Source organism: Takifugu flavidus, chromosome 14, assembly GCF_003711565.1.
Source record: "Takifugu flavidus isolate HTHZ2018 chromosome 14, ASM371156v2, whole genome shotgun sequence".
Taxonomy (NCBI): Eukaryota; Metazoa; Chordata; class Actinopteri; order Tetraodontiformes; family Tetraodontidae; genus Takifugu; species Takifugu flavidus.
The window spans coordinates 14,184,649-14,206,487 of record NC_079533.1 but is presented as its reverse complement, the minus strand read 5'-3'; the positions used below and the strand labels follow the sequence as shown (position 1 = coordinate 14,206,487).

General features: G+C 46.1%; 5 protein-coding genes and 2 long non-coding RNA genes across 12 annotated transcripts; 3 read left to right on the top strand and 4 right to left on the bottom strand.

Moving 5' to 3' along the window:
* The first annotated feature begins 128 nt into the window (after positions 1-128).
* On the top strand, positions 129-1,489 carry nhp2 (NHP2 ribonucleoprotein homolog (yeast)). Its single transcript, XM_057055252.1, has 4 exons — positions 129-433; positions 592-661; positions 773-878; positions 993-1,489. Exons 1-4 carry the CDS (start codon positions 256-258, stop codon positions 1,116-1,118), a joined length of 480 nt encoding a protein of 159 aa, XP_056911232.1. The 5' UTR covers positions 129-255; the 3' UTR covers positions 1,119-1,489.
* A 1,881-nt stretch (positions 1,490-3,370) lies between these two features.
* Positions 3,371-5,915, top strand: LOC130538036 (uncharacterized). The gene is made up of 2 exons (XR_008953752.1): positions 3,371-3,511; positions 5,460-5,915. It is a non-coding gene; the product is annotated as an uncharacterized LOC130538036 (long non-coding RNA).
* LOC130538037 (uncharacterized) lies at positions 3,778-5,918 on the bottom strand. Its single transcript, XR_008953753.1, has 2 exons — positions 5,719-5,918; positions 3,778-4,060 (listed from the first exon to the last, which is right to left on the bottom strand). It is a non-coding gene; the product is annotated as an uncharacterized LOC130538037 (long non-coding RNA).
* Positions 5,919-6,213: 295 nt separating this feature from the next.
* On the bottom strand, positions 6,214-8,746 carry foxi3a (forkhead box I3a). Its single transcript, XM_057055242.1, has 2 exons — positions 7,192-8,746; positions 6,214-7,069 (listed from the first exon to the last, which is right to left on the bottom strand). The coding sequence occupies exons 1-2, from the start codon at positions 7,730-7,732 to the stop codon at positions 6,393-6,395; spliced, it is 1,218 nt and encodes a 405-aa protein (XP_056911222.1). The 5' UTR covers positions 7,733-8,746; the 3' UTR covers positions 6,214-6,392.
* Positions 8,747-8,928: 182 nt separating this feature from the next.
* Positions 8,929-14,537, bottom strand: lcp2a (lymphocyte cytosolic protein 2a). 5 transcript variants are annotated; one of them, XM_057055234.1, is made up of 22 exons: positions 14,072-14,531; positions 13,812-13,922; positions 13,599-13,661; positions 13,456-13,502; positions 13,260-13,322; positions 13,115-13,140; positions 12,918-12,958; positions 12,533-12,713; positions 12,271-12,350; positions 12,139-12,199; positions 11,972-12,050; positions 11,818-11,842; positions 11,647-11,666; positions 11,450-11,563; positions 11,352-11,370; positions 11,250-11,268; positions 11,079-11,166; positions 10,861-10,913; positions 10,667-10,755; positions 10,284-10,358; positions 10,049-10,198; positions 8,929-9,901 (listed from the first exon to the last, which is right to left on the bottom strand). In XM_057055234.1, the coding sequence occupies exons 2-22, from the start codon at positions 13,887-13,889 to the stop codon at positions 9,752-9,754; spliced, it is 1,521 nt and encodes a 506-aa protein (XP_056911214.1). In that variant the 5' UTR covers positions 13,890-13,922; positions 14,072-14,531; the 3' UTR covers positions 8,929-9,751. The 5 variants fall into 5 exon arrangements, with proteins under 5 accessions (XP_056911214.1, XP_056911216.1, XP_056911215.1 ...); XM_057055236.1 differs by having other exon boundaries at positions 11,818-11,840; positions 11,973-12,050; positions 13,812-14,534; XM_057055235.1 differs by having other exon boundaries at positions 11,250-11,265; positions 13,812-14,532.
* Positions 14,538-15,672: 1,135 nt separating this feature from the next.
* On the bottom strand, positions 15,673-17,932 carry zmat2 (zinc finger, matrin-type 2). The gene is made up of 6 exons (XM_057055251.1): positions 17,843-17,932; positions 17,266-17,365; positions 16,834-16,957; positions 16,674-16,747; positions 16,461-16,606; positions 15,673-16,346 (listed from the first exon to the last, which is right to left on the bottom strand). The coding sequence occupies exons 1-6, from the start codon at positions 17,858-17,860 to the stop codon at positions 16,203-16,205; spliced, it is 606 nt and encodes a 201-aa protein (XP_056911231.1). The 5' UTR covers positions 17,861-17,932; the 3' UTR covers positions 15,673-16,202.
* A 133-nt stretch (positions 17,933-18,065) lies between these two features.
* Positions 18,066-21,165, top strand: slbp2 (stem-loop binding protein 2). 2 transcript variants are annotated; one of them, XM_057055244.1, is made up of 10 exons: positions 18,066-18,275; positions 18,843-19,001; positions 19,208-19,288; positions 19,369-19,449; positions 19,524-19,667; positions 19,738-19,905; positions 19,967-20,117; positions 20,195-20,324; positions 20,447-20,541; positions 20,651-21,165. In XM_057055244.1, exons 1-9 carry the CDS (start codon positions 18,226-18,228, stop codon positions 20,509-20,511), a joined length of 1,029 nt encoding a protein of 342 aa, XP_056911224.1. In that variant the 5' UTR covers positions 18,066-18,225; the 3' UTR covers positions 20,512-20,541; positions 20,651-21,165. The 2 variants fall into 2 exon arrangements, with proteins under 2 accessions (XP_056911224.1, XP_056911223.1); XM_057055243.1 differs by having other exon boundaries at positions 20,447-21,165.
* Positions 21,166-21,839: the final 674 nt, after the last annotated feature.

The following is a 21,839-nucleotide window of genomic DNA, read 5'->3' as shown; positions in this document are numbered from 1 at the left end:
GAACTTTACTTAAGTCTCAAATATAAGTTAGTTAAATATAAGTAAAATAAATGTAGCTTTAAACATTGTTAAAATGTGAAACGACCAACTGCTGGTATCCTCCAGACCGCTGGGGGCGCTGACGCGACACTCACGCAAACAAGCAGAGAAGAAGAAGCTCAACCACGTGTTTCTGTTCCCGAATGCGAGTTGTGTTACCGGGAGTCAAACATAGAGACTGGTTGAAATAGCACTCGTTTAATTACGACATTTAAGATGACAAAGACGAAGAAAGAGAAGGTTTGTGTGGACGGAGAGGAGGCCGCTGAGCTTCCGGCGGCGGCTGAAGGCAACGGAAAGTCTTACCACGAGTTGGTCGCTAACGTGAACCCGATCGCTCAGCCGCTGGCCTCCAAAAAACTCAGCAAAAAGCTCTACAAATGCGTCAAAAAGGGTAGGAGCCATCATTCCCCAACGAGGGATCGTTGCCACAACCTTACAGACTGAACAGTATTTTCAAACTATCGATAAAGACGTCATTGGTGTCAGAACTGTGGCTGAAGCCAACACTTCGTGTGTGACTTTTCCCTTCCTACTGTTTCGCCTCTGCAGCTTCAAAAGTGAAGAACATTAGGAGAGGAGTTAAAGAAGTTCAGAAATTCATCAACAAAGGAGAGAAAGGGTAAGAAACTGTTCAAGAACTTCCTTCTTATGGTTACGATGTACAAATCGTTAGAACGAGCTGGTAAAGTCCCACCGTGGTGGCACTTGGACACTTGTCCTCCCTCTGCAGGATCGTGGTCCTGGCTGGAGACACCTTGCCCATAGAAGTGTACTGTCACCTGCCTGTTATGTGTGAGGACAGAAACCTCCCGTATGCCTACATCCCCTCTAAAGTGGTGAGTCTGTTGTCAGGTCAACACCAGCCAGCTGCAGCCTGGAGGACATATCTGCCTGGACAGTGGAACCGTGTTTTTGATGTTTGGTCGACTTGTTTCCTGCTCTGCTTTTAGGATCTGGGCTCGTCGGCGGGATCAAAGAGGCCGACCTGTGTGATCCTGATCAAGCCTCACGAGGACTATCAGGATTCCTACAACGAGTGTCTGGAGGAGGTGTCCAGCCTTCCCAAACCTCTGTGAAACACAATCCAGGCTATGGAGTGTCACAGGGGCCGTTTTGTAAGATCTGTAAAGGCTAGCTAAACTGCCAGGTGCCCTTTTTATGGTTTCCATGTATGTTCCTGGTCAATAACGCCATGATTAGGCTGTAATGGAGCCGATGACGTGTCCCAAAAGCTGTGGTTTTCTCCCAGTAACACTGTAAATATGTAATTTTCTTTTACTTTATACAGAAATCTCGATCTTGTCACATTAATTTCACTGAATTTCAGGCAACCTTAAAATATTTTTTAGTTTATGTCAGTCTTAGATTTCAGCGCATTTAACAGTATGAAATGATTGTACTGATGTTTTCATTGTTTTCATTAAAACATGTCAACTCACTTGTAAAATGTGTCCTTTTGTGCAGTTGCTTTCCCTATTTAGGAAAATCAAAGTATGCAGGGATATATTATGGTATACATTTGATTGACTTAAAGCCCATAGTCCCAAGATCAGTGGTGCTGAAATGTCTTCAAGGGCCCCGATCCAACCGGGTTTCTGTCCTCCCAGGCAGAAAATGGCTTTCAAGTGGGAATCCTGGTGAAGAGTGGAACACAAGTTATGTTGGAATGGGTCCTCTAAGTTTTAAAACCCTCTCTAGAGTTAAAAAAAAAGATCTGATAAGTTTAAAATAAAAAAAATGCTAACATGTGACATTAAGTAGCAAATATGTGAAACAGGAAACGCGCTACACAGTTGAAGTTCATTGTATGTACGTATTAACATTTTGTCAAATACTCAAATCTTCCTACTCTCTTTATACCCATCACGGCCACACGGGGGCAGTGTTGCGTCTTTAAAAATGACACTGCCGTCTGTAGCCACACGACAGCAGCATCGAGTGTTCAAAGTTCATCCGCAGTTTCCGTATCAAATTTAGAATCGAGACACTTAAGGAATCCGCAGTTTAATCAATTAGTCTCACTGTTAGAAAGGGTCACCCTGGTCACGACTGGAGTGTGAGCGCGCCACTTTCCACTGCGCTTCTCGTGATTGGTTGAGCTAAAGTGTGCAGAGCGGCGATAATAAATGTGTTCTTGAACTGTCGGAGCAGGTGCAAGCAAATGTCGATACACGAGGGGGGTTAGAAGAGGGGGAGCTGCCTCCCGCTCCTCCGCCTGTCCTGTACGGGCTTGTTGGCTCTGTGGTTTTCCTAAACTCCCGTCAACACTGAGCCCAGAGCAACAAAAACTTTCCATGACAGACAGGCAATGATCCAGCGTGAATTAAGAGGCCTTATGGCCTCTTAGAGCCAAACGTTCTCTTTTAAAGGATTTTAAAAAACAACTCAAAACTCTTCAAGGGTTTAAGGTTTGCAAAATGTTTCATTGTATTTGGGATAAAATGTATCAAGGATGAATGAGGGTCTCTTTTTGAATGAATGCTTTAAAATGGTAACAATGCCTTCACATTTTGTGTGTTTTCAGATCCCAGCATCCCCAGACCATCATGTGACCGTTCAAATTTATGTCATCTTTGGTCACTTGATACCCCAAGTAGCAAATGTGGGCTGATTATACCAGAACATGCTGGCAATATCAATAAAGAAAGGTCGTATTTCATCACCTGCCGCCCCTCTTTCCTCCCCACACCTTTACAGGAGGGTCAAAATAGGGGGACAAAACAAACTTTGCAGGAGTTTCATTCAGCAACAAACCCTGGATCTCCACTCTGTTTTGACATGTAGCAAAATGCTAACTTAGCAGGCTTCTGCAGTCCAGGCTGAAACTGGGCCCTCGTGAGAGTTTTGGTCGCACGGGATGACATGAGGCCTGCAGACTGAAGTCATTCAGCAGGGAGGCGTTGAGGTGCCACACTGGGCCCCGCCGTCAGTGAACTGGGGTTAAACTGGGGTTAAACTGGATCACATGTCGTTTCACTTTAACGGACGCTGCCGAGAACATACGGGTCGTCTTCCGTGAAGCTGTCAGCGCACCAGCATGTAGACGGACGCCGCCGTCAACGGCATCCCCACCTTAAAAAATGAGTCCACCTTAAAACCTCTTCTTTCTTTCTGCATGGCAACGTCTGGGATGGGGAGGCAAGTGCCACTGTGTCATTATGGGATGCAGATGTAGTCAGGGTGAGGTCTGATTCGGGTTAGATTAGGATTAAGGTTTGCAAATGAGTTGAATCTGATGGTAGACTGTAGAAGACACTGTGTGTGTGTGTGTGTTGTGTGTGTGTGTGTGTGTGTGTGTGTGTGTGTGTGTGTGTGTGTGTGTGTGACAGAGACACGTTATGCAAATGTCAGGCGGCCTGCCATCAGCCTGGCAGTTAGCAGGTCGACCACACACAGCCACGCTGCTAGCACATCTGAGCACAGCCCTTGTGCCCTTGAGCAGGACGATGCAGCTGGAGATTACACTTAGGTGAGGAGCCGGATTATACAATCATTATAAACCCACATTTATCATTTTCACTGATGGACTGAGGGAGAGAAAACAGCTGTTGTTCCTGGTCGGTGCTAAACATCCTGCAAGCGTTAGCCATCATATGGACACGTTCACGTCTCCCTCTAAGGCTCAGCCATGAGAATCCGTGGTAGTCATGACAACAAGCTGCAGCAGTTTTAATCAGCAGTGGGTGCTAGCAACACCTAATTGAGACCCCGGAGCCAAAGACTAACAAATCCATCTAAAATTTTAACCAAAGTTTAATTTAGAGTTGTGAAGGAGCAGCAGGGAAGGTTGAAGGATCACTCTGATGTATCTCCTTCAGTCTGAAAACCCAAGATTAGTCAAGAGCAGTTACTAATCCTCCGGTTAGCCAGCGGCGCTGCAGCAGCGCTCGCTGTTCAGTTACCAGTGAAGTGTCTGTGAAAGGAGCATCTGTCTGCTTGACTCACAAAGCATTTTAGAGGCTAAAGACGCTCTTATAGGGGTGGATCGACTGGTGGGGGACATGCTGAGACAGGACCCCTGCAACACACACATACACACACACAGATAGATGTGATCATACGTTATGGCAGTTATGGTGCAACCAGGGTAAAAATAATAATAAACTGTCCTTTACCCTGTTACACCTGGACAACGTGTTGCATAACAAGATAACAGCAGGCAAAGTTATTTTATATCTCAAATATTCTTTGAATTCGAGGGGTGTGTGTGTGTTAGCTGTTAAATGTGGAAAACAAGAAGCAACAATTAAAAACAAAGGTTCAAATTTCACGTCAGGTTAAAATTCTGGCGTTATTTGTGACTGAAGGAAGCAACGTTTCGGTACCACTGCGACTGTTGTGACGTGTGTGCTGTTCAGGCGTTGTAGTTTCTAATGTTTCAGGCATCCCATAGATCATTCCAGAGGTGTGACACAGATTTCTGATTGATATGAGATTTGTGAATGTAGGTAGAGAGAAACACACACACCTGAGCCGACGTCCCGATCTCACTGTTGCACAACCGTAAATTAAAGTGTTGTTTGTTTATTTTTACTGTTAAACTCCTAACTGAAACGTTACGAAACGTCTCAGAATTTTGGCCTCACAAAGCAGGTCGGACCCCACAAGATGTTTATGTGTTCTGTAACTGATAAACTATATTTTTACAGTAAACACCAAAACTTTGTGTGTGTGTGTGTGTGTGGTGTGTGTGTGTGTGGTGTGTGTGTGTGTGTGTGGTGTGTGTGTGCGTGTGCGAGTGTGTGTGTGTCCTGAGGGGTAGACCTGTCTGAGGATGTGTGAAGTGTAAACACATGGCACACTTACACTGATGGTGACCTCATGCATAAACCCACAAACACACACACACAAACACACACTCTTAGATTCTCTCTCTGTCTGTCTTTTATTGTGTTGTGTGTAAACAGTCTTTCAATTATATTGATCAGCTGATCATATCAGCGTGTCAAAGTGTGCCGCCTGTTTACCATCACATACACATCAATGGCCGACATGATGACTAAACACACACACTCTCCCCCCTTATGCCGTGTGTAAACACTCTGTCAGAAGTATTGATCACCTGATCAAATCAGCTTGACAGCGTGTGCCGTCTGTTTACTGTCATATACACATCAATGGACACCATGATGGCCGACACACACACACACACACACACACACACACACACACACTCACTCACACACACACCCATACACACAGCTGAGTAGCATGCTAACGTCCGGATCATATCTCTGTCTTATACCACAGAAAAGTTGGTTTTTTGGGATTTACATTTTAAGTCAACCTCTTGTAAATGTGGACTGTTATATGTTTGACATCATCTGTCATGGTGTTAATATTTTGATTATGTTGACATACTGTAAACATCTTTATTGATTTCCCACTAATGTTCTCACTGTGGATTTTTCCCATAGAACCGCCGTCACTTCACTGCCTGTGGGAAATCTGAGTACTGGGTGTCAGACAGTCTGCTGAGTGAAACTGTCGCATGTGTTATCTGTGCCATCATCTCTCCCGCCAGATCTTTAAGCACAGGAAAATGCTGAATCGCTGATACCACATCAAACAGCAAGAGGATCGGTTGAGGTTTCCCTCCGCCTGGGTCACATGACTCAGCACATTCATCTGCGCCGCGGCGTGACTGCTTGTTTAAAAAGTGCCGATGTCACCGACCTCTGCCAGAAGGTGGGTGTCCGTGGGAACAGGATAAAAGAAGAGTTTCAGGAAGATAAGGAGCCGCAGTCCAGACAACGATGAGTTCAGACGGTTCAAAGCGAGCAGGATTAAGACGTCTGAAGCTGCCGCCACAAAAAGATCTTCTGTTAATCCTTAATCGTCCTGTGAGCTCAGTAAAAACTGTCTGTAAATTACAGGAGTTGCTCATTTTTGATTCTTTATCAGTTCACGTGGCATTTGTGTGCGGCCATCTTGGCTGATGACATCATTTGCATCCAGGTAAAACACAACCAGGAAGTGGTTGTGTCAGCTAATGTCTGCTAGCTGTACGGCTAACTGACCCAACTCCTGTCATGTTTTGCCATAGAGGTGAGGACTGAACGTGATTTATTTTATCACGTTGCACCAGAAATGTTTCATGTTATATGTTTTGATCTAAAACTCCAGTTTAGTCTGCGTTAAACCCTCTTAAAGAAAGTCTGCCAACAGCTGTTGGGGTTTTCCTTTTTTATTACAAACATATTTACACTTTAGAGAGTCCCCCCATCCGCCCCCCCAACATTTTAACTTATAAAAAATGTAAAAACATAAATTATTACTTTCAAACACCTCATTTTATAAAACACATGAAATTAAAATCAGTTCTTGCTGTCAACATCAGAAGAGTTCTGTCACTGCTGGAGAACCAGAGAGTCCAGGGGCAACGTGTCAGCAAAGCCCCCAGAAAAGAGCGGCTCCAACTGGGTGTGGAGCTGCTGTAGCTGCTGGGCCTCCTGGAGCTCCAACGGGAGACACGTTTGCAGGTCGACGTAGAGCGGCGGTGAGGCGGCGTGAGAGTCAACAACGGAGGAGAAGGTTTGGGGAGCTGGCTGGGCGGGGAGAAAAAGAGGAGGCGCCACAATAGACGGATGCAAGGAGGAGTAGAGGGGGGGCGAGGAGCCGCAGGCATCCCACTGGGGCACGACGGCACCAGGTGAATAAGAGGAGCTGTGCGCCCGGGGAGGAGGAGGTGGCGGTGGGGTGGCGTACTCCGGTACCTGAGTGAAGAGAGCGGGGGAGCTGACATGAGGAGGAGTGGGGGGCAGGAGGGAGTCCTCCAGGTCACACTGGAAGCTGCCGAGGTCAACGCGATCGCTGCCATTCCTGCTGCGGTTTCCTCGGGGGAGTTTATGTCTGGGCTCTGATGAGGAGGAGTCAGAGGATGAGGAAGAAGAGGAGGGCGAAGACGAGGTGTGGGGGCTCTTTTCAGCGCCTGCGTTGTCGCTCTTCCTCTTCCTCTTGCGGCGAAAGTTGCCGTTGTCAAACATCTTCTCACAGTTGGGGTCCAGAGTCCAGTAGTTTCCTTTACCTGCAGGGAGGAGGAGGAAGAGGAGGAGGAGGAGGAGGAAGAGGCATCATCAGGTCAGGCATTTGATCAGCATTTGATCAGATCTGAGTAAGAGGTAAAGAACCCTGACGTGTGTTCCTCACCTGGGTCGTTCTCATCCCGTGGAACCTTCTGGAAGCAGTCGTTGAGGGACAGGTTGTGACGGATGGAGTTCTGCCACCCGGACTTGTTGCAGCTGTAGAAGGGGAAATTGTTGGAGACGTACTGGTAGATCTGGCTGAGCGTCATCCGCTGCTCGGGCACGCTCTGTATTGCCATGGCGATGAGAGCGGAGTAGGAGTACGGCGGGCGGACCAGACGGAGCATGTCTTCTGGGCTGGTCATGGAGAACCACGGGCTGCTGTAGAGATAAGGCAGGAACCTGGCCAAAGCTGGAAGACCCCCTGCAGGGAGACCTCCCTCGATGCCAGAGACCGGGCCCGGGTCTGGGCTGCAGAGGTAGTCGGTCTGGTTGGTGGAAGGTAGGAGCCATTGGGACACCTCCTGGATGGTGTCAGAAGGAGCTGGAGGGCTGTATAGGCTGAAATCACTGGGATCGATGCCCAGAGCTGGAAGATCCTGCTGAGGGAGAGACTGTCCACAAAGAGGCGGGGAGAGACCCTGCTCGGGCACGAAGGACGCCATTTTCAAATCCTCGCTGCTTTGTTTCTCCTTCCCGGTGGTGGCGTTCTTATCCTGCACCTATACAGCTCTGTACACCTGTTGCTGCTCACCTGACTATTTATACGCTGCCGTCCGGCCCACCGACGTGCTGATTGGCTACGGCGGCGTCTCCCTCTCACACACTTCGGCATTAAGCGTGTGTGTGTGGTTGGGGTTGATTTGAATAAGACTTTGCTGAATTTCTCCCCTCAGGCAGCTCGGAGCCTCGGAGGTACGTCTCTGTGTGTCTCTTCAATGCATCTCTGCCTCTTTTATCTATAAAACTATTAAAGATCAATCAAAGGTATTGATGGACGTTCTCAAAAAGCTATTAGCTTCATGTATTCAGACAAATTTAGGCATAAATATGGATTTGTTGTCTATTTAAGCTCTAAATTGATTCAGTACAATAGAAAAAGTTGGTGTGTTTGAGCAGCAAAACAGACCTGTGGGAACTGAAAGTTATCTTTCGTTCCCAGAGAACTGCCTTTGGAGGCGCCGGATCAGCACTTTGGGTTTTTAGAATCTGCTGATTCGGAGGATGAACGATTGTCTCAGAGCTGAAAGTGAAACTGAATCTGGTTTAAAAGAGATTCTGCAGCCCCAACACAAACAAACCGTCAGCTGCTGTTTGAGGTGTCGCCCAATGCTATTGTTCTTAGCACCCCCCTCCACACACACACACACACACACACACAGTCAGCATGTCTACGATTACCAATTCATTCTAAATTACACAGTGATGAAATTCTAATGTAAATTGTAAGACTGAAGAAAAACAAACCAGTCAAATGAAGACATGCTGACTCACAGTTAAAAACGCTGAAGAATTAGTTTTATTTCAGGTAAACAAGTTGTTCGTAGACGATGGCGACGTTCTGGTGGCCACAATAAAAGCTTACTCAACCAGGAAATGTCGCCCTGCATCTTACACACAGTTTTAATTTAATTTGAATTTAAATTTGAGTCAATTTTATGGTGTAATGGTATGAACGCACCCGGGGTCCAATCAGAGGCCTGAACCGTTTGACCTTCAGCGTCATTGTAGCCTATTGGTGCAGCAATGAGACAGGCAGGTTAACCGAAGAAGAATCGTACATCTAAAACCTTCAGTGAGAATGGTTCTCCTTATCTGTGTGTGTGTGTGTGTGTGTGTGTGGTGTGTGTGTGTGTGTGTGGTGTGTGTGTGTGTGTGTGTGTGTGTGTGTGTGTGTGTGTGTGTGTGTGTGAGAGAGAGAGAGAGAGAGAGATGGCAGTTGACGGTGGCAGCAGTAATCTTCACCTGCGGTGCCTTCAAGGACGACGCAGACAAAACAACGCGCAGTCTGAACCGTGAGTAGTATAACTGACTGACGCGTGGGGATTATACGGGACGGTGGAGTCGGAGGGGGGGGGGGGTCATGAGAAAACAAATCCAGTGCCCATAACTGTAAAATGTAAAAGTAAAGTCTGACGGATTAAGAGGTTTATGTAATAATGTCAAACACACAAATCATTGATCCCTCTGTTATTAACTGAACCTAGTTGGGCCAGAATTAGCCAGAGGGCAGCGAAAGCATCACCTTTGGTCCAAATCACACTCACTTTACCACTAAAAATGCCCCCACCCACCCCCACTCCCACCCATGTCATGTTTGTTCAGAGCAACTTTCAGCATTTCTGATTTAACAGTCAGAAATCAACAGAAACGTGCTTTTTCCTAATAGTTGACAGGAACCATCAGATGCTAATCACAGGGTCCTTGTTCACTTGGCATAAATATCGAAGCAAGTCACCGATCTTCTCACCACTAAATGTCAGTAAGTCCTTCCCACTTGACCTTTAACCCAGTTAATGATGCGCAACCTTTCAGTGTGAGACAGTGACTGAAATCAAAGAAATCCCTCAAAAGGAGTTTCAACAAAGTTGGAAACTGTAAATGTGATCATGAGCCAGAAAAATGAAACGAAAAGAGAAAACTGCAAAATAAAAAGGTGCCGGTTTTCTCTCGGCTCCTGTCTGTCAGGTCCAGTTCTGTCCCGTCATTAAATATCCAGCCGGGTCAGAGAGGAGACACTGGTTCTGCTGGTTCGTGTTCCTTTTCTTGGCATCAATGAGGAGGAGTGGAAACTGGGAGTAATGGTAAATGATGTCTCTAACGGAGGGGAAAGGCTGCGTGCACACACACACACACACACACCACACACACACACACACACACACACACACACACACACACACACACACACACACACACACACAGACATGAGACACATGACACATCTAGAATCAGAGATGAAGGTCAGAGGTCAAGTTTACCTCCTGGAACTTGAGACCAGTTCCCAGTAGGAACTGCTGGTTCTGCTGCCTGATCTGGATGTTGTAGACTTTCTCCTGGTAGAAGACCATCAGGGTGAAGGGCTGCCCGGCCAGCTGCCGCATACTGTCCCTCACCAGGTACGCCCCATCCTTTAACGCACACACACACACACACACACACAGACACACATCAGAATCAACCTCATTTATTGAGTTATAGCTAAACACAACAGACCTTGTGGACTTCTCTTAGGCATCCTTCAGCCTGACCTCGGGACACCTGACCGACATACCAGCGAGGATCCAGCTCCTGCGAGCACACACACACGCAAAAACATCTCTATCTTAATGCGGACTTGCAGCCAACGATGCAACACCGCTACCTGCTGGTCAAACCGAGACACAACAACACGCAAATGCAGCCAGTAAACTAAAAACTAGTTTTTCAAACAGTCTACCGATAAAAAACACGATTTTAGTGACTGCAAGGTCATCATCTCGTTTATGTTAGAGGAAATTTGAGTCTGTAGAGTAATCACTGACCTTTTATATATTCTTATCCACACATGTCACTGGGTTAGCTGGACATTCATGTGTGTGTGCGCGCACACTGTTTACCTGTGTGTTTGCGGTGCTGGTTGGATGGGAATTAAATGACTGTCTGCCTGTCGGTGGTACCATGAAGCTGCCTCTTTGTTCAGCTATTGCTACACACACACACACAGATACACACACACAAACAGGAAGTGATAAAGCAGCTGTACAGACCATAAAATATGGCCGGCTTATTACTTCAATGTTGAATATCTTACCCGATTGCAACTTATGAGGCAGAGATCCAGCAGTAGGAAAGTTGGAGGTTGAACTGCAAAAAAACCATCCGCCACACACACACACACACACACACACACTCAAACTTCACTCCCGTGTGATTTGTTGTGCTGTTGATGAGCTCTCTCTGATATAGATTTGATTTTTTGTCCTACAACAGGACCCTGTGGTATCCCAGCACAGGTGAGGTGCACCATACCTGTCTCCATGATGTGAGGGGGGTCCAGGAGGTCCAGGACTTGGTGGCAGTTTTTTGTTGTGGAGGGGGAAAGTATTGTGTTTGGGACCTAAGCGAGAGGAGGAATGATGAGAATCCCTTGTTACTGGTCACCACTGACCGACATGGACTGTAGGATAAAGACCGCATTACCATCATTATGAGGCAGCTGCTAGAGGAAAAGAAAACAATAAATGGATCAGACTTTCTGGACAAGCTCTCCAGCATGATGTGATTGTAAGACATGCAGCTTACCTCCCTCTTCACGTCAAACCTGCCAAAGGAAACATAAATATTTCAAATCATCTAAATAAGCACTTCCATCTAAAAGACAACGAGATTTGTGGTTTTACTTGTTGCTGGGGGAAAGTTTGGAAAAGGTGTTGCTCCTGGCGACGGAGGTGTTGGAGGGAGGAAGCGCCGGAGGTTTGGACCAGGCTGGAAGGTCTTGAGGGTCTGGTTGAGACCTGAACTCACAAACACGCAGACCTGATCAGTGTGTGTGTGTGTGTGTGTGTGTGTGTGTGTGTGTGTGTGTGTGTGCACCTACTTCCACAAAAGCGGGCTGGGCTGAAAAACACACAATTGCAACATTATTGCTTTAATAAAAAGCTAAACGTACCGATAAAATCATTATCAGTCGGCGTTCCTCGTGGACATGATTTTGGTCTTTTGCTGTTTTAACTCTTTTATCTATTTAAGTAAAAAAGAAAAAGCTTACCCGATCAACCGGGCTCTGGTGAGCTAGTGTAAAGGGGAGAGAAGAGAAATTAATAAAGACAATCACGTGGCAGCTCCGTTTCTGTATGAACTCCTGACAGTTTTTAAGTCCTGTTGGAGCAAATTTAAACTGTAGGCTGGGAGCAGCGCACACACCTCTGATAGGAGATGGGGTGGACTTCATTTGTCGGCCTGGCTTGTTTTCACGGCTGATCTGCGGCGGCGGTGCGAGGACTGTACCCACCAAAGGACACGTGAATCCCAGAGTCAGTGGATTTACCGAGAACTCATCCGCGCGGTTCCTCTCCTGGCACATACTCACATTTTCCCGCCTGTGTCCGATCGGTGTGGGGGGAGTTGTCCCTTCTGGAAGTCTCCCTGGGCTGCAAGTGGCAGGTTTAGTCAGTGTGTTTGAACAATGCCACAAAAGGGTTTTGCAAACGGGGACGTTTACCATCCGAGGCGACGGCGCAGAAGGGCGCGGGGTCACAGCAGGGGGAGGGCGTCGGAACGACGCGTGGCTGTTTCTGTTATCTATAGAACACATGGGTAACGTACACAAAGTTTAAATATGTCTTTGGCCACCAGCTTACCCATTATTGAAATAACATTTTTAAAATAACAATGCATATGCTAATGCATAATCCTATCTTGTAGCCAAGTGCAAATAATTTCAGCACTAGCATATATGCTAGCATGTGACGGTTTGGGGTTACCTATGTAGTCGCTGTCTCCTATGGGCAGGGAGGGGCCAACTTTGAGCTCCTCTGACGGTTGAGATGGTGGGGGTTCATAATCATTGGCCATGTCGTCATTTGGCGACTCATAGTCTTCTGTGCTTTCCCCTTCATCAGCACTATACGGACTCTCGTAGTCATCGTCAAACTCTTCCTCATCCTGAAGAGGTAAACCAACAACTGAGATGTGGACACCCATATCTTTCACAACCCTGCGGCCAAACTCCAAATACCTCAGCGACATTAGCAAAATGCTAACACTGGTAGGCCAAAGTATCAACTAGCATGTCCCTGGAGCATAACGCCTTAAAACGGACGTGCGAAAACATTTTGGGTTCAACAACAGAAGAAAGGGAGAACTTACAAACTCATCTTCGCCCCATCCTTGACTCTCTGCCGTCGTCTCTGCACAAACGCACACAAAGAAAACACCAACACTGCACGTTTAAGCTGCATCAGTGGTTTTATAAGAATTCCCAGAACATTTATGCAGGACTGCAATGATCAATTTCACTGCTTCCTGTTGAACCGGACATTAATTCCATAAATAAACGTTCAGACCTGGTTCTTGATATTTTGGCGTAACCCTGTAATGAAAAGGAAAAAATAGTCAAAGCCACAGGGCCTAACACGGTCAGCCATGTGTTTTATGATCACAACTCAACACAGGGTCGTATTTTGGACAAAGCTGGTATTTGAAACCTACTTCTTTCTGAATAGCCCTTTTTTCTCGTCCTTGCTGATCTCAGCGCTGATCTTGGAAATCAACCTGACGCACAGATCAGGCACCATTCAGAGTCATTCAGACGTATACAAAAATAGGCTAATGGGTCAGATAAAAGTATCAAAAGCAGCCTAGCATGACCGACAGTGTGACTCAGAGATGATATATCAGAACTCACGGTGCGTGAAGTTTGGGGAATTTCTGCAGGTCGTTTTCGCTCATGTTCTGTCAAAAAAAAACAAAAAACAAGTCGTTTACAAGAAATAAAAATAAAAATCAAAGGCTGTTTCAGGCCGCATAAAAAGACAGAGGTCAACTCACTACAAATCTGGAGCCGCTGATAGAATTCTTCAGCACGACTTTGTCACAGCCTGACAGATTCATCTGTGCACAGTAAAAACGTGACCGTAGAGTGAGATGTTAGATCTTAGAGGCCAAAATACTTTACACAGTTTTGGCCTTTTGGTCAGTTCACCACAGGCTGGATAGAAAATGGTGTCAATCGTTGAATCAGTGGAAATGTGGAGGTCTTACCTTCCTCAGGTACTCTGACAGCTGATATGGGCCCCACCCCATGACCTCAGACCTGGACGGCACCCGCTCAGAGCTCATCCTTCTCTCCCCGGCAAAGCCCAGACGATACCTCTGAAGAGACAAGATAATTCAAGACCGGTTGGATCACTCGGCGCTCTCCTTCCCCGTCCAGCGAGGCGAACTGCGGCCCTCAGCACTCCTTCCCTTGCGAAGTAAACTTTGCATACACTTGCTTCAGAGTTTTACTTCCTCAAACCAACCTGCTGCTTTCAATATTTGTCTCAGTATTTCTGTGAAAGAGACAAAAACGGAAGAAAGGACGGCCAGACATAAACGATCAAAATGGCGTCCTCCTCTCTCTCTCCTCCATCTACCCTTTATCTTCGAGGAAGTGACGGTGGGGGGGGTATGACACTGGTTTCCTTTAGAGTCAGACCACAGAGCGGAACACATGCAACAGTTGCACCCACTTGTTGCAGTTCCTAAATTTAAAAAAAATAAAAAGTCAGAAAAGTTCAGGTGATTCACACAGATGCCAATCTGAGGTGCAGGGTCTCGCTCGCCGCTGCAGCATCGGGCCCCTGCCAAAATCCGCTTTCATCCGCCACAACAGATCGATTACAAGTTGAAGGTGGCGGTTTGTCGCCTCCGTTTTGGTCCCTTCAAACACGAAGAGTGAAGCTGCAGTTTTTTCCTCCTGAGCAGCTCACAGCCAAACGCGTTCCATGACAACCGTCGCCTCAGCGGCTCTAAACCTGCTGGGATCCACGTTTCTGTTGTATTTTTTCGCCGCCTCCAACGCTTTTTTTAGCCTCTCAGGAAACATGTGCTTCATCTTGTGGCGTCACGTCACATCGCTGGCAGCACCGCTGCAAACCGCCGTCTTAATTAGGTACAGTTGGATGTTTAAGGTCAGATTTTGTGTTTTTGATTCTCTCTTTCTCACACACACACACACACATCCTTGTACTTCTATCTTTGTGAGGACTTTCCCTAGCTCCTTGGTCTAAATCTAACCTATCTGACCCCCTGACCCTGGAGTTTCTGATTCAGGTGTGTCACCAAAAGCAGCAGAATGACATGTGACCGTGCTCCACATTAAACCTCCATAAAAGTGAGCCGATGCCTTTATATCCTGATGGTTTAAACCCTCCAGATATAAAGGCTGCAACACTGTATTGCCTGTTGACGTGAACATAAACAGCTTCGCTATCTGGGAATAACTGTAACTAAACAACAGGAAAGCACTCTTGAAGCACAGCTGTGGAAAAGGTAACTGGTAGGATCAACTGGTTCCCACTACCCACTCCACTTGTGGCAGGAGTTTGTCACCAAGGTGACAGTGGGATTTATACCCATTTCACTGCTTTTCCATTTTAACCAGCATATTAGACTCAAATATATCAAACACACCAGTGGAAGGACTTCTTACAGAGAGAAAAACAGGAAGGTGGGATGGTCCTTCCCAATTTCTGACACTACTAATGGGCCTCATCCACATGTCATAATGGTCACTTTCCAAAAACGTCCTCACTTTGCTAGTAGAATGAGGTCTTGGTACTCCGTTTGTAGTAAATATAGGAACACATACACACAGCTTCACGCACAGCCGTCAAGGTTCATTTACTGACGCAAATAGATGCAAATCAAACTTGTCGAGCAAGACATAAAAACAAAAAGAATCAAGTGTTTACAAATGCACCTGGCGAATCACGGCTGACGCCTCTCTGTGACAGTGTTTGAGTTCAACAGACAAAGGTTTCAGCTTTTAATGTAGCAACGGTCGCTTTCCGAGTGTCGACTGGCCCCGTTAACATCCTGCAGACGACCTTCACCTTCAGAGATGAGAACCGAGCAGGGGTTTAAAAAGAAAAATGCTCTTTATTGTAGCAACCTCCCCAAACCGTCCACAAAAGTTACACGTACACGTTAACAATGAACAGGAGCGAGGAAAAAGGGTGAAACATTAATCTGCACCGAGTTATAACCTATTGATGGCTGATGATGACGTCTTAAATGGTATCTGCCTTTTTCAAAAAGAAAAAAAGAAACAGCCGAATGAAGCTACAAACTCATCGGCTGCTCTAATTAGCTTTAACCCTTTTCAGACGAAAAAAAGGTAGACTGTAAAGGATATAAATATAAAAAATGATTACCACTACTTTTGCCACACCTCTGAACCAGGTGCGATTTTCCTTTAAAACATTTACCTGCGTGTTACAGGAAAAGCTGCTGCTTTAAACCTTGTTGGAAATGACACAGTCGGGCTACCAAAAGAAGAGCCTGGCTGCAGCAGGACTCCTTCCTGTCCTTAAAAGTCTTGTTCTGGGCTCAAGCTCTAGCAGCAGAGACAAGTCCAGCTTCCAGTCCTGACGTGAGGTGCAGAGAACTTCAGTGACTCTTCTTTGAGGAGCCAAAGCCCGAGAAGCCCATCACTGCAGCCATCTCATCGTCCTCTTCAAAATCCACATCATCTTCGGCCCGACGTTTCCTCTCCTTCTGTTTCTCCTTCTTGTAAGCCTTGGCTTTCTCCTCCTGACAAAGGCAGGGACAATTAACTTCAAAAAGTCTTCAAACTAACACACATTGGTAACAAAAACAGACTTTATCGCATGTGTGCTGCATCATTTAGTCCTAAGCTGCCCTCACCTCCTCTCGCAGCTCCTTCATTCGCTCCTCAAAGTCATACTCCTTCTGCTTCTCCTCCAACTTCTTCTTGTTGACCTCAAAACGTTTCTTTACCTGATCCAGAGAGGAGCGCTCGACCCGCATCGACATGCCCAGGTTCCTCTGGTCTACACACACAACAGACAATTAAGTGGGTCCATCATGAATCGCTGTGTTGATGCGACTCAAACTCACGTTTCTTCCCATTGATGTGGTCCAAGAAGTTAATGGAGTCTTTTACCACACAGTCACAGACGTTACAGTAATACCTGAAAGATACAGACAAAGCCAATAAGAGCTGGACAACAAGGACGCTAAAGACCCGCCATGGTACCATATACGTGATTTATCATACCCGCCCATTTCAGCCTGAGGAGTGGTCTTAGTGATGACAATGGTCTTCCCCAGTTTGGACTCCAGATCCACCTTGTAGTCACGGTGTCGCAGGAGCTCCCGCTTGACCGGCGGAGCCAGTTTCCCTGAGACACGAGGGCCAAAAGCAGCTGTCATTTATTTTAATTCGCAGATGTCTCGAAAGGCAAAGCAAACACGTAATGTGGTGGTGGTGGTGGGGGCTATGTTATGAGATCAGAATCAGAATCAGAGTACTTTATTGATCCCTTTAGGGGGTTGTCCATCAGGGAAATTAACATCTCCAAAAAAACGTACAGCACTGTACAAAATTACCCACCACCATTACACACCAGATGTGCAGTGGTTGAGACTTTTTTAAATGTGGGATGAACACCAAGTTTTGCTGAAATGTAGTCTTGTTTATTTTTCTCACCATCTCTCTTTTCTTTCTCCCGCTCCTCTGTCAGTCGTTTCTGAGCAAGATTTTCAAACTCATCTTTGTCCCATTTGCGACGAAAGTCATTTTTACTTGACTAAAACCGAGGAAAGAGAAACAGTTTAAGATGAAATCACGCAATGGTTTGATTAAATCAGAAATGTGGGGTCAGCAAAGCACAGAATGTATAAAATGGAATTTTCTATAGTTAAAAAAAAAATACACGCAATATGATGGCTGCCCTGTGTTATTAATTTGTCGGTTGCCTATGTACCGGTATTAAGGCTGCATGTCAAAATATCAAGAAGAAGCGGTTTACTTTTCTGTCAGGTGAAAATAAAGTGAGGAATCGAAGTTAAATAAACAAGCGGTAAAAAAAATAAATCATAATTGACACTGGCTACATTAGCCAGCATTAGCACTTGGAGGATGTTTAACATCATTTTGACAAGATCCTGCGTTATTTGTTCATGGTATCAATAAAAAATACATTTGGTACCATTAACCAAAGTCATCGGTTGTTAGTTAATTGTACATCTCTTGAACTAAAAAGTAGTTTATAGGAGAGACCTACCCCACTGCTTGACGCCATCTTGTTTACTTAGAATACGGCTGTCGTAAAAACGGATGTAGTCTTCAACGTTTTCATCATCGCCCCCTGCTGGACAGGACCAGAAATACTATAAAAGGGTCAAATCTTCACAAGTTTCACGCCACAGTCGAAATCCATAAACGCGCGTTTACATTTATCGGGGTAAATAGATGCTGGTATAGAGTTAGAGGACCGATGATCCTTGTTTTCCGAGATTAAGCCCAATAAATGGTTATTTGATGAACATAACAGCTCATTTTGAGCCCCAGGCCCGCCCCCCTCAGGTGCGACTCATTAAAAGGCCATGAAAGCCAACAATGGCGTCTGTCCGTCTGAAGTGAAAGCGACAAAGTCAAAGTGCTAAAATGTCATCGAGCGGAGTGGAAACATCAGCTCGAAGTCCGCTCTCCTCCAGGTAACACCGTCAGGGCCACGTTTACTTACCCTCTGTAACGAGCAGAGGGCTCATCATAGCGACTGAAACTCCATTTAAAATGCTTTTTCCTTAAAGTTTTCTTTACACTCGGAATTTGGATTGGTTTGGATGATCTCCAACAGTTGCTGCAAAATAGTGAAAAATAAAAACTGCTTTGTTTTAGTTGTGGTTGTGTGCACCACTGTTTCTCATATTGTATTTAGCTGCACTGTTGAGATTTTAATGAGTTAATTGTGGCATTTAAGCAAGTATTTCTGGAAATCAATTGAAATATCTGGATATGTTACAAATGGATAAAACATGTTTTTCATTGGAGAAGGTTAAAAATCTAGTGAAGGTTGTACAAATGTTACTTTAACCACTTTAATATTAAATAACCAAGTCTACAAGTGAGGGTACAAATAATATTTCCCTACAATCTAACGAAAATGGTGCATAAAATAGCATATTGATCATTTTGATAAACTAAATGTATAATGGAGCTAAAATACCATAGTTTAGTTTAATGGACTCTGATATTTGTGACGTTGATATTTGTGCCCTCAGTCTCTGTTTCAGCCCTTGGTCCTGCGTTTGTGCGAAGGCCTGGTCGGCTGCTGTGTGGAATGGCCTCCCTGACCCGCTGCTGGCCACCGCCACGGGGTACTCTGCCCCGGAGCCGTGGCTCCTCCCAGGCTGCAGCTTTGTGTACGACAGCCTGGTCAGGTTAGGAAGTCCTCCGAGCCCCAGAAGTCACTCTCAACACTGCATTAATACAATATCAGATTTATTTATCTACTGTACAACCTCACATTTTTAATCCGTGTCTGCCACTTTGACTGATGTTTTGTTGCTCTGCAGTAGTTATTTTGGTGCGTGTTGACTGCCCACTTCCTGTTCTTCTTTTTAACACGGTTGGTTTTCCCTCACAGTAACGTGTCTCCGATCCCGTCTCCTCCTGCTGCCGGCAGCCTGCGAGGACGAGACCGAGCCGCCGGCAACAAACCTCGGAGGTAGGTCATGTGACTGCTATTCAAGTGAACATTTCAAACGTGCGTTAATCATTTGATACCGACCTCTTCACCACCCTCAGGCCGTCCATCTTGGAGCGCTGCATCCTTAAAGTGTCCACCAGCAATGTGGCTGTTGGGACTGACGACATAGACGGCAAAAGGTCGGGAGTTTGACCCTTGACTCTTGTTGAAATGACTTGAAGTTCGTGCTTCCTGACCTGTTTGACCTCTGCAGGTCTTCTCTCAGTCGCTGCTACGCCCGCCTCCCAGATTCGGCCAACACCGAGACCAACGCCGCAGTTATAAAGCGGCGGCAAAAACAGATCCAGTATGGCAAGAACACCAGCGGGTACCAGAACTACCTGCTGCAAGTGCCCAGGTGAGAATGTGCTTTTATGAATGGAGATTGAACAGCGAGGATCAGTTTGACTATTCTTTCCTTCTGTCAGACACCTGAGGGATCCAAAACTCCACCCCTCCACACCCAACAAGTACAGGAAGTACAGTCGGCGCTCCTGGGACATGCAGGTGCGCCTGTGGCGGCGAGCGCTGCACATGTGGGACCCCCCAACGGACCAGTCGGAGGCTGCAGATACACAGGATCCAGTGGAGCAACTGTGAGTGGAAGCACGACACCCCGCTGTTGCTGTCCAGAACTCAAAGATGTGACTTTTGCAGACAGAGTCAGCTGGCGAAGATGACCTCAGAGCTGTGTGAGGACAGAGGAGAGGAGCAGAGAGAGAAGGAGCCTCCAGTGGTCTCTAAAGCCTCCTCTGTGTCCCCTCTGTCACTGGAGCTGCATGGAGCCTGGACCAGTCCAGTCTCACCAGTAACTCCACCAGTCATCACCTTCAGCCGTGATGTCCGCACCACTCGGGTTTAATCGTATCATCTCTGTTCTGTCAGGAGGCCGATGGGCGCCTCCGGCCTCTTCGCCCTCCTCCCGGGCTCGGATGCTCCGCCAGAGGTCAGGTCCCTGCCAACGATAACATGAACGACTGGTTCCGCCTCCTCTTGGACTCTGATGATACTCGAGGTAACTGGATTTTAGGCTTTTGAGAAGTGTTGAAGATGTGGCGTTGACGCTCCATCGCTTCACGTCAGATGTTTAAAGTCACCGAATTTACATGGTAAACACCAATTTTGTTCGTCCGGTAGCTTTGGGCTCCGATGACCAGCAGGTTCCTGTTGTTTCCGATGGGCTGTTCTGGAATCCTTATTGATCGTCGGTGAATTTCACTTCCTGGACACATGTGAGATCATCAGGATGGAAATTTGTTGGGACTTCTGGACCATGTGTCCTTTAGACCGTGTATGTTTCTGAAACATAAATATGTATGGGGGAGGGGGGGGGGTTCTCAGAATGTTCGTCTTTTTTAAGAAGTCAACGACAGCAGCAGGATGCGTTTCTTGATCTGACGGAATATGAAAGCGTCCAGGAGTCGGATGGCTGAAGACTTGGACCAGAGCACGCTACAGCAGTTTGCACTTTGTTAACCTGCATCAGATGCAGCACTTCTCACCCGTGTCCTCCTTCACCTGCACTGGTCCCAAAGCTGCCGATTGGTTTTGTACCTTATGTCACTTATTTCATCTTGTAACCCCATTTGGTGTCACATTCTCACCTCTCTGTGGGCTTTGTCTTGAGTCCACTGTCACTTCAGGCTCTGTCTATCGGGCTCCAGCTCCTTCTGTCTTCTGTTTTTTCTATAAAAAAACAAAGCTTGAGTGATGGAGAAAAGGCTGTCGCTTTTCCTTGTGACTTTTCTTTTACTTTTGTGTTATTCAATTTGTCGTTTGTGCTCCTTGATTGTCAAGGGCAAAGCTGAAAGATGAGATTAATAAAGATTATGTAAATAAAGTGTTATAAAATCAAACGCTGATCTAATTTCTGTCTGAGAAATCTTCCAAATAACATCCATATAGCAGCAAGGTGATAAATGGAGACCTTTTCAGAATGTGGTTAAGAATTAAGTTGAATATATTTCAAATCCACACCTGTAAATAAGCACTTGAGGATATTTAATTGCTGTCTCTGGCGTCATTTGTGGCCGTTTCACGCTGAACTTTAGAGTCCTTGTTGCATTTTTGTGGATATCTATACAATAAAATCACATCACGATATGTGCTAAATATCCACCGCTTAAAAGCTGCCATGAGTCTAAAACTATGATTTTTGGCTTGAACAAACACCATAAATCACGCCCTGATGGTGAATCTGAGTTCAGCAGCCGCAGACAAAAGTGCATGTGAGGTTATTTAATTCATCGTGCGGTGTCAGATAACCCGGCTCTCCACATGCTGCTGCTGCCGCTGCCTCCTGGCACCTGAGGGGCCAGTGAATCTCGCCATCGTTTTTACAGTCTCCCTTACCGCTGTACACGTCCCAAAAATCGAGATAACTGACAACCAACCCAGACATCCACGGAGAGGGTATCAGCTGTTGTAAACAAGCCGCTGTGAGCCAGCGCGCATCAAAACTACAACACCCATAAGCCTTTGCGGCACTTCAGCGAGTATATTTTTGCATTCGCTGATAAATTTGCGCGCA